Source organism: Triticum dicoccoides, chromosome 2B (genome assembly GCF_002162155.2).
Source record: "Triticum dicoccoides isolate Atlit2015 ecotype Zavitan chromosome 2B, WEW_v2.0, whole genome shotgun sequence".
Classification (NCBI taxonomy): Eukaryota; Viridiplantae; Streptophyta; class Magnoliopsida; order Poales; family Poaceae; genus Triticum; species Triticum dicoccoides.
This window is the reverse complement of record NC_041383.1, coordinates 611729106-611740469: the sequence shown is the minus strand read 5'-3', so window position 1 is coordinate 611740469 and position 11364 is coordinate 611729106. Positions and strand designations below refer to the sequence as shown.

Below are 11364 nucleotides of genomic sequence, written 5' to 3'. Positions count from 1 at the left end.
ATTGACTTTATTTAAGTTATGCCGTAATATGGTCGAAGCATACATAGACTCGGATTCTCTAAAGTTTTGGATAGCCAGAGAATATGAAAATTAAGCTAGCAGACAAGCAATGGCAAATAGTTATGGGCCATGTACACCCAATATCTTGTGTTTTGCTGTGATTTGCCATGCCAATGATGCCATGTTGCCACCCAATGTGGTTTTCACCATTGACATACTACTATTCTGTGCTCACAAGTTTTTGTTGTAAGATGAACCGGCGACAATGGACCATCTATCTATATATTGTTGATCATTACCAATGGAGCAGATGTTAGTTTATAAGTGCCCCTTTTTATTCTAATGCAAGCTAGTTCAGAGGTCATAATATCAATCACCATCTTTTAAATCATTCGACATCAACTACTGATTAAATACTTATGATGTGTAGGAGCAAGCCAAGAGTTGCTTCAAAAAATCCGGCAGTTTGAGCAGTTAGGCGAGCTAGACGTATCCGACGTGGACGATGCTACCACGAGCACGGAGGATGTGAGCTGCAACATGTTGGAAACAGATTTCATAGAAGACAATGACGATGCATCTGCGCAGGGCATACTAGAACTCCTAGAAGCAAGATCCTCAGGGTCCAGCCACTGCTTCCAGAAGCTTTTGGTAGATTTCTTTCACTATGATAAAACCCCAAGGAATCTAGGCCGAGGAAAGGTGTTGCTGGAGACCGCTCAAGCATGGCTGGATGGGCAAAATTGTTCATTAAGACCAATTTGGACAGTGGTGAAGATGGAGATTGCGTCCATCGAGCAGTGGAGATGCCTCAGAGAAGATGAAAAGAATCTACTAGCCGCTGATCTGGAGAGTGAGATCATCTCGTCATTGATCGGAGAATTGGTTGACGAGTTATATTGACTACTCGCAATGAGAAGATGACTGCTGAAAACTGCTTTGGAATATCGAGATAATTGGACCGGGCAACTTTGTCCCGCTACTCTCATTTGGTGTGTGTATCATCGAAACAGAAGCCCATGTGAACTGTTGCAACCTTACGTGATCTCACAACATAGTATGTTGATACAATGATGCTACAATATTGGTGACGTGTGAGTGCTTGTACATTTGTGAACGGTCCACAATCTATTGGATATGAATATTTTGCTTGGGATAGGGCATAAAAAGTTTGGCAACATTGTGTTTCTAACCTAGAAATTTGTAATAAAACATGTGTTCTTATACGATCCTAGAAAACCACATGCATTGCGAGAAAGTTGTAATAAAACATGTTTTCTTGTAAGATCCTAGGAAAGCACGTGCATTGGGAAAATCGCTTTCTTCCGCAAGTCAAGTCACATGATGTAAATTATCATCAACAAGGAAAGAGGACATACATCATAATGAGTACTTGTGTTTAGTTTCCTATGTAGAACACACACACACACACACACACACACACACACACACACACACACACACACAAGTTTAAACCACACAACCGTTTGGGTTTGACCAGGGTTTCACTCACACAATCCGCCCTCTTTTCTCCTCACGGAGCACGTGGGCCACCATCTTAATACTTGAGTGCAAACTCCTTCTTCTCTAATTCATCTCATGCTCCTCCCATGTTCAGGACGCCCCAAAGCCTCCCGTTAGGGGTCGTTGACACTTTTTAACCAAAAATTGGACACCAAAATCGAATTGAACCGAGAAACTTTATTCTTAGGTTTTTTGGTCCTCGGGTTTTTTTTATCTAAGATGGCTCAGTATTCAAACAAACATTCAGAGTTTGCAAGATCCTGGATACAACCAGGAATACAATGAAAATACATCGAGTGAGGAACGAGTTCACTCGATCTAGTGTACACATGAGCCACCTCATTAGCTCTATGGCTTACATGAACAAAAGAAACGAAAGAAAAACTACTAGCCAATGATTTGATCTCTACAAGAATTGAGCTCGTGGCGGACCTATCTCTAGCAGCAACATTCAACTTTATAAGCAGAGTAAGACAATCATATCGAAATACCAAATTGTGGAAGCCTTCCTCCCAAGCAAGAGCAACAACACTTCATAAAGCTAGTGCTTCAGCAATTTTGGCGTGGTGGTGCAAACAAAAGATGAAAAGATTGACAACAAGCCATCAGACACGTACCTCTATGGTATCTAATCACCACGCCACTTGCCGAGCTCGAAGAAGAGAGAAGACCGCAACATCAATTGTTCACACAAACTAGACCTGATGATGGTGGAGCCCACTTTTAAAAATTGTTCCGGAATTTAAAAAATGATCAGAATTTTAAAAGAAAAAAGAAAAGGGGGGCAACCAAAAAAGATATAAACTAAAAGGAAAAGATAAAGGAAAAATGCAAAAAAAAGAACAACTCCAAAGCTTCCAAAATTGAAAAAATGGTTGGAACCTTCCCAAAAGGGAGTACAGTAATGCCTGCTCGAAACGCCCTATAGGTGATCACGGCGATGATCAAGTAGTCGATAGTATATATCTTTTGTGATATAGGGAGTGCCTATACCTCACTTCTTGCAAGATGCATGAGACGATCGCCTATAATGCAACTCAAATGGGCTGGGTCCAAGATTCTGTGTACAACACAACAATGTAGTGTACATTGACAATATACGCACAATGAGGTAGAGTATACCCATATTTGTTTCTCCTTTTTCCTTTTCTACTTTTGTTTATATTTTAAAATTTTCTAAATACATATATTCAAAAAATTAATGTACTTAATTTTTCAAAAGCGCCCATCGCACATTAGAAAAATGTTAATGTTGTGTCAAAAAAGTTATTTGCGTAATTTAAAAAAATGTTTGTATCATCCAGAAAAAATATTTCACATGTATTAAAAAAATGGTCTTTTTTATTTGTGTCCCTAACTCGAACCCACTAATCGGATTTGTCCCTAATTTTGTAGTCTGCTCAAAGTTGCCCTCTTCCGTTAGTTGCCCTTCTGAGTTGTTACCGTCTGGTCAAAGGGGTTTGACCATCTCAAAAAAATAGCACAAAAATCAAAAGAATCTAAAATTTTGTGAGATCGAAGGTACTCAAGTGGGAAAGGTGCGCGCAATTTTTTGTGCTGTTTAGACATACTAGGAGCTCGTGGCAACGGAAAACAATAAATCTGTACACCAATGAATAGTAAATTCAAAAAACTAGCAAGAAAATTAAAAAATATGAATTATTTTGGCATCCAAGATGCTCGTGTGCGCAAGGTGTGTGCAAAATTTTATTTTGTTTGGACGTTGTAGGAGCACGTGGAGAAAAAAATAAGATTTGGCTCGGAAAAAAACTTTAGAAAACTACAAGTGTGGGTTTTTTTTTGCTAGAACTCCTCGCATGTCATTTGATAACAAAAAAATTCACACATCTTGCGCACCCGAGCATCTTGGATGCCAAAAAAAATCTTATTTTTTTGAATTTTCTTGATATTTTTTAAATTTACTATTCACAGGCGTACAGATTTATTGTTTTCCGTTGCCACGACCTCCTAGTATATCTAAACAACACGAAAATTTGCATGCACCTTGCGCACTTGAGTACCTTTGATACCACAAAATTTCAGATTTTTTGATTTTTTTTTTGCTATTTTTAGTGAGACGGTCAAACCCCTTTGACCGGACGGTAATAGCGCAGAAGGGCATTTCTATAAGGGAAACTAACGGCAGAGGGACAAATTTGAGCAGGCTTCGAAATTAGGGGCAAATCGGACTAGTGGGTTCGAGTTAGGGACACAAATACAAATGGCCCTTAAAAAATGTTCAACGATTATTTGGAAAATGTTCAACAAGTACTAAAAAAAATTGAACATGTATTTTACAAAAATGCTCATCAAATGCTCAGTGTGTATAAAAAGTTCAGTGCTTATACAAAAAATGTACATCAGATTATCAAAAAAAAGTTCGGTGTCTATTAGAAAAAATCTTTCACAATGTATTTTGAAAAAATATTCAATTTCTATCAAAAAATGATTCACGTGTATTTTGCAAATGGTCAACGTGTATTAAAAATGTTCAACATGTGTTTGGAAAATGTTTAATATGTATTCAGAAAAATGTCCGAACATGTATTTGTAGAACAATGTTCATCTTGTTTTTCAAACAATGTTAAGCATGTATAAAAAAATGTTCAGCATGTAAATTAAAAAATTACAATGTATATAATTTTTAAAATGTTTACTTGAAAATCATGTATTTTGAAAAAAGGAATCCATGGTGTATCCGAAAACTGTTTCACACATATTGAAAAAATATAATTAACATGTATTGAAAATATATTTGATTTGTACTTAAAAAATTTAACTTGTATTAAAAATTCAAACAAGTATTTGAAAAATGTTCAACATGTATCAAAAAGATTCAGCGTGTCTAAGATGAGTTTAAATGTTCACATGTATTCTAGAAATTTAAAAAAGATAAAATAATAATAATGTTTTATTGAATGAACAGAAAAAGGAAAAGAAAAAGGAAATAAATGAAAATTATATAAAAAACAGAAAAATCAAAAAGAAAGAAGATGGTCGGAGCCTTCCTAAACCGATGGAAGGTTCCACGAAATGGTGCTCACGCCCTTCCGAAAACCGCTTGACTGAGCTGGTCCACTAAGAGGACATAGCAGTGAGCACAACAGGCGAGACACGACTAAGAAGTTTAACTTGTATTAAAAATTCAAACAAGTATTTGAAAAATGTTCAACGTGTATCAAAAAGATTCAGCGTGTCTAAGAAAAATGAAGATGTGTTTAAATGTTGACATGTGTTCTAAAAGTTTTAAAAGGATAAAATTATAATAAATTTTTTATTGAATGAACAAAAAAAGCAAAATAAAAAGAAAAAGGAAAGGAAAATAAATGAAAACTATATAAAAGAAAACAGGAAAAAAAAGATGGTCGGAGCCTTCCTAAACCGATGGAAGGTTCCAGCAAAACCGCTTGACTGAGCCGGTCCACTAAGACGACATAGCAATGAGCACAACAGGCGGGACACGACTAAGATCTCATAATAGGTGGCACAAAGCTCTCGCGGTGCTTTGGACTAGCCAGTGAAAAAGAAAAAAAGCTAGAATTTTCAATAGTGAGACCAGCTCACGCCCTTCCGAAAACCGCTTGACTGAGCTGGTCCACTAAGAGGACATAGCAATGAGCACAATAGGCGAGACACGACTAAGAAGTTTAACTTGTATTAAAAATTCAAACAAGTATTTGAAAAAGTTCAACGTGTATCAAAAAGATTCAGCGTGTCTAAGAAAAGTGAAGATGTGTTTAAATGTTGACATGTGTTCTAAAAGTTTAAAAAAGATAAAATAATAAAAAAAATTGCGGGTTCAAAACTTGTATTACTCAGATAGTATCAGTACAATCCATCGCAACCAAATCTACCACATCCGGAGGAGCCGAACCAATCCAGGTCATGGTTCTACCTTGAGCTCTACCAAAAGCAGCTAGACTATCGCTGGCCTTATTTTGCGACCGCGAGACATGAGTAATACAAGATTGACGAAGAGTAAGAAGATATCTAATCTCCTTTATAAGAAAAGTATAAGCAGACCGATCACAACTATCACATGTGATCATAGAAACCGCCACAAGAGAGTCCATTTCGACTTCAACAGGCAATTCTGATCGCTGCAAAGCATAGGAGATGCCCTCCATACAGGCACATAGTTCAGCCTCCAGAGCATCTCTATAGGAGAATAGAGCCCTGCACGCCGAGAAGATGATTTTGCCAGCCGAGTCTCTCAGAATCATCCCTGCACCGACTAGTTCACTGGAGACAAAAGACCCATGTGTATTAAGTTTTACCCATCCATTCACCGGCCTAGACCAAGTCGGCATGGCAACCGCCGCTGCACATGTGTGCTTAGTGTCACCGTCCATAACGATCGCCGTCTTCCCTTTGGCAGGGTCCCAATGTGAATTTCTTTTTACTGCCATCAGGGACTCCATATAGCTTTGCAAGAACCTGATTGATACGTCCATTGGCGGAGCAGGCTTGGAGTGTACTAGCTCATTTCTTACGTACCAGCTTCTCCATAGGATCATCAACAACATGCAGCGTTCTTGCTCACTCATACTAGCGAGGACATGCAAAAGCCATTCCTTGCCCGTAGGGAGGAAAGTATCTATGTTGGGCAGTCTCCAAATTTTTGCCATTGACTTGTACAGATCCTGGCCATATTGACACAGCACGAAGGGGTGAAAGTTGTCCTCTGTTGCAACTCCACAAACTGGGCATGTACTAGTAGTCTCAAGGCCGATTCTGCACTTATTTTTCCAGGTTGGTAGAATGTCCGTTGCCAGTCGGCATGCAAAATTTGCAACCGAAGGTGTAGCGCCGCAACTCCAAATGAACTTCCAGTTCCCTGGCTCCCGTCGGCGCTGAGCTGGATGAGGACACAGACCCGTGGTGCAGCTCATCGAACGCCAGGCGATAGGCGCTCCTAACTGTGAAGACTCCATGCTTCTCAGGTGCCCATGCAAGGAAATCATCATCGAGTCGCGGAGAAGCCCTGATCTTCATAATCTCTTCAACATCAGCAGCAACGAAAAAGCGAGTGAGTAGATCAACCCTCCAAGATCCATTATCATTTAACAAGTCTGAGACAAAACGCGTACGACACACGCCTTGCCGTGAGATGGGTCTAAGAGAAGGGACGAGGGATCCAGTTGTCTCGCCACACTCTTATACTTCTACCGTTTCCAACACGCCATATTAACCCTTTCTTTAGTAAGTCTAAACCATGACTGATTGCTTGCCATGAGGAGGAGGCATTACCCGTGAAAACAGTGTCCTCGAGCTTGCCGTGTGGATAGTATCTTGCTTTGAGAACTTGTGCGCATAGGCTTTCCGGTCTGGATATTAGCCGCCATGCTTGGCGGGCCAATAGTGCTTGATTGAACAAACGGAAATCCCGAAAACCCAAACCCCCTCTATCCTTGGGTTGCAGCAAGTGATCCCAACCCTTCCAATGAACTTTCCTTTTACCTTTTTCCGATCCCCAATAGAAATTCCTTACCATCCTTGTGAGATCGTCACACACCGAGAATGGCAGCTTGAACACGCCCATAATGTACGTTGGTAGCGACTGGGCTACTGACTTTATCAAAACTTCTCTTCCTGGCTGGGCTAGGTGTCCATCACCCCACTGAACGAGTCGTTTAGTCAGACTAGTTTGAAGATTTTGAAACTTTCCTTTGGACATGCGGCCCTCCGGTGTGGGGAGGCCGAGGTATTTTTCCTCAAAGACCAAACTGGTAACATTCAGCACTGCTCTGACTTCCTCCTGAACTGCCGCTGGACAAGCCTCGCCAAAGAATATTGAACATTTGTTATAATTAAGGCTTTGACCGGTGGCTGAACCATGCATATCTAGTGCCTCTTTTACACTCTCAGCTTGGCCTCTAGATGCCTCAAAAAACAGCATGGTGTCATCAGCAAATAACAAGTGGGATATACATGGCGCCCTTCTGCAAACTCGAACTGGTGAGATAGCTCCGGCTTGCACTTTATTTCTCAAAATTGCCGAGAGTCCATCAGCCACAAACAAGAATAGATACGGTGAAAGAGGGTCCCCCTGCCGAAGCCCTTGAGATGGTGCAAATGAATCCAAGAGAGTTCCATTAAGTTTGACAGAATACCTCACCGATGTGACACACGTCATTACCCAATCAATCCATCGATGAGAGAAACCCAACTTTTGCATCACCTGCTTCAAGTAAACCCAGTCCACCCTATCATACACTTTAGATAGATCGAGCTTGTAAGCGCAATAGCTTTTTGTAGGATCCTTCTCTTGCTTAATGTAGTGAAGGCATTCGAAGGCCACCAATGCGTTATCAGTTATCATCCTCCCAGGGATGAACGCACTCTGTTCAACTAATATTAAATCATCCAGGAGTGGACGCAAACGGTTCACCAGGCACTTTGAGATGACCTTGTAAATCACATTGCATAAGCTGATAGGCCTGTAATCAGATAACTTTGTTGGGTTAGCGATTTTTGGGATAAGAACAATGGAGGTAGAGTTTACTCCCTCCGACATGATACCCATACAAAAGAAATCTTTTACTGCTACAATCACGCTATCTTTCACGGTGCTCCAATTCCTCTGGAAAAATCTGGTGGGGAATCCGTCTGGTCCTGGTGCCTTCAAGGGCCCAATTTGGAACATAGCGTCTGAAATTTCCTTATCGGTAAATGGAGCACAAAGCTTCATATTATCCTCTTCCGCCACCAAGGGTTGCACTAAGTCAATCACAGGGGCTGCATCTAGTGACGTGTTTGCCGAAAACAACTTACAAAAATAATCCGTTGTAAGTTTCCCCATGGCCGCAAAGTCGGAGTGCACTACCCCAATACTATCCGTCAATTCTCGAATCTTATTTTTCCTTGCCTGCCAGATGGCCTTGCTTTGAAAAAACTTTGTATTATGGTTGCCCTCCTTAAGCCAGGATATTCTTGACCTTTGGAGCCACATCATCTTCTCTTGGTACAGTAAGTCGTTCATCTTATCCGTGACTGTTCTTATATCTTGCCTGCCCGCATTCATATTCATAAGCTCTTCTAACTGAGTTCGGGACTTGGCAACCTCCCTCTTAATGTTACCAAATTTTCTACTCCAAGAACCGAGGCAAATCATGGTTTTTGATAGAGCATCTCTCAACTGTCCCAAATTCTGCACCACACCTACTGCAGCCCATGCATCTTTTATGACTTCAGGTAGTGCAGAATCTGTTTCCCAAAAAACTTCATACCTTCTACTCTTTGCACTTGCAGGTCCTGGATCAACCTCACCCTTTAGAAGTAGCATAACATGATCTGAGCATGGTGAGACAACGTGCTCAACAGAAGCATAAGCAAACATATTTCTCCATGAGCATGTAGCAACTGCCCGATCCAAGCGAACTCTCACATTACCCATACCACTTCGCCTGTTATCATACGTGAACGGGACTCCAGAGAAACCTAGGTCCACCAGCTCGCAGGTTTCAAGCACATCTCGAAAAGCTAGCATCTGAGCCGCTGCCCTAGGAGTGGCCGACAGATGCTCAAAGTCCCACATCGCTTCATTGAAATCGCCGATTACAAGCCAAGGCAAGTCACTTACAATTTTCAGGTTCTGTAGCTTTGCCCACATTAGGTGCCTATTTTCGACACGAGGTTCACCATAGACAAAAGTAATACGCCATTGACTTGCACCCTCCTGAAGCTGAACGAGAGCATCAATATGGCTCTCATGTTTGTCAACTATCTCAACAACACAATTCTCATGCTAGTAAACAGCCAGCCCTCCACTCAATCCATCACTGTCAACGCCACAGAATCCTTTTAAACCCAAACGGTTACGTATCCTCCTCATCTTAGATTCCTTTTGCCGAGTCTCACATAAGAACACAAACATGGGGGAACGCGACTGACATACTGTCGCTAATTCTCGAACTGTCCGGGAGTTCCCCCCTCCCCGGCAGTTCCAACTTAGGCAATTCATTGGGACCGGCGGTCCTCCGTCGCGGAGGCCGCCTCATATGCAGTGTCCATGTCAGTTTGCTCTACCTCTCCATCCACTCCTTCCCCCTGTCTTCTTCGCTTCACAATCGGCACTTTCCCAGGTGTGGAAGTTGGATTCACAACTGCAGCTAGCACCTCCGGTACCGCACCACCCTCAATCATAAGAACAGTATCTGCCACTTTCCCGGCCAAATTAGGGACTGGTTAGCCTCGAACATTTATAGTGCCATCGTCACTTACCAGCCTCTTCCTAGCTGAACGGTCCTGTTCACGAAGCATAGTTTTATACTGGCCGATATCCATACCCACAACTCCATCTACTTGCACTTCCACTCCACCCCGTCCTCCTGTGTTGGTCGCCCTCCCTCCTCTCTCACCTCCTCCTCTCCCACTTCTACCTCCTCCTCGGTTTCCAGCCCTAGCACCTCCACCACCCCTGCCTGCGTTCGTCCAACCCCCTCTTCCCCCCATAGTATTACCACTGATTGGTTCTCCCGACCAATGGAGCCAGTCCCCCCATTCACATAAGCTCGGATCGTGCGTTCCGTCCCCGCATTCTTCCACAACATGCCCCATACGACCGCAAAAGAAACAAAAGTCCGGCAGCTTTTCATAGAACACTGGATATTTTTTCCTCTCCTTCAAAGTGATCGGAACGAATCTCACAAGAGGCTTTGTAAAATTCACAAAGACTCAAACCCTCAAGCAGCTCACCGGATTGATCTTGCCTTCATTTACTACCACTGTGAACGGTGGATCCCCGACCTTCTTCGTCACCCTCTCCGCCAAATCCTTCTTCCTAGTCAACCCATCAGGTAAGCCTTTGATTCTTGCCCACAAAGGGAACATATTAAGCGCATAGTCTGAAGCATTGGTGAATCCATCATATTCAACCAGAACCACCGGGTTCCTCCGAAACTGCCATGGCCCCCCTTCCATCACGCGCTTCCAATCGCCCGAACAATGGCACTGAGCCAAGAATAGGTTAGGCCCTTTGATGTTGAACGTTACCCCCTGTGCACATGCCCAAGCATTGCGCATCGAGTTCAGCAGGGCAGCATGACTAAACGGGCGCATGGTATGAACCCTAAACAGTGCTAGCCATCGAACATCTTTGATCAATTCATCCACCTTCCCTGACAAGTCCAGATCCTCCTCTTCTTCACCTTGCATATTAAGTCCTTCAAACGCGTCCTCCAGGTTCGGATCCGGGCCATAATGATGCCAGTAACCCTGATCCTCATCCTCCAGATTCGCCTCCGTGGTTTTTGCCTCCCCCTCTCCCTCCATAGCGGTCGCCGCGACCGGGTCTTGCGCACCTTCATCCCCCAAGTCATCCGCCCTCCGTACTCCTTCCATGCGGCCAATGGCGCCGTTCGACCCCGCTCCTTCCTTCGCACCCCCCGACATCTCCATGCAATCGTAGGATCAGCTTCATAGGACGACGACCGCAAACATGTGGTAGCAATCGCCGGTAATCTGACGTGGAAACCCTAGACTTCGGCGTCGCCGCCGAAGGAAGAGGAGGACTCTAGGAAAACCCTAGAGGAAAAAAACTTTGTTCAATAATATTTTTTATTGAATGAACAGAAAAAAGCAAAAGAAAAAGAAAAAAGGAAAGGAAAATAAATGAAAACTATGTGAAAGAAAACAGAAAAATGAAAAAGAAAGAAGATGGTCGGAGCCTTCCTAGCCCGATGGAAGGTTCCACCAAAACCGCTTGACTAAGCCGGTCCACTAAGACGACATAGCAGTGAGCGCAACAGGAGGGACACGACTAAGATCTCGTAATAGGTGGCACATAGCTCTCGCGGTGCTTTGGACCAGTTGGTGAAAAAGAAAAAAAAGCTAGAATTT

General features: G+C 42.6%; 1 protein-coding gene across 1 annotated transcript in view; it reads left to right on the top strand.

Moving 5' to 3' along the window:
* LOC119365155 overlaps window positions 1-1169 on the top strand; it is a 3308-nt gene extending 2139 nt beyond the window's left edge. The window contains exon 3 of the mRNA XM_037630753.1: window positions 431-1169. Coding sequence (XP_037486650.1) covers window positions 431-903 — 473 coding nt within the window. The 3' untranslated portion in view covers window positions 904-1169. The remainder of the gene's footprint in view (window positions 1-430) is intronic.
* The last annotated feature ends 10195 nt before the right edge of the window (window positions 1170-11364 follow it).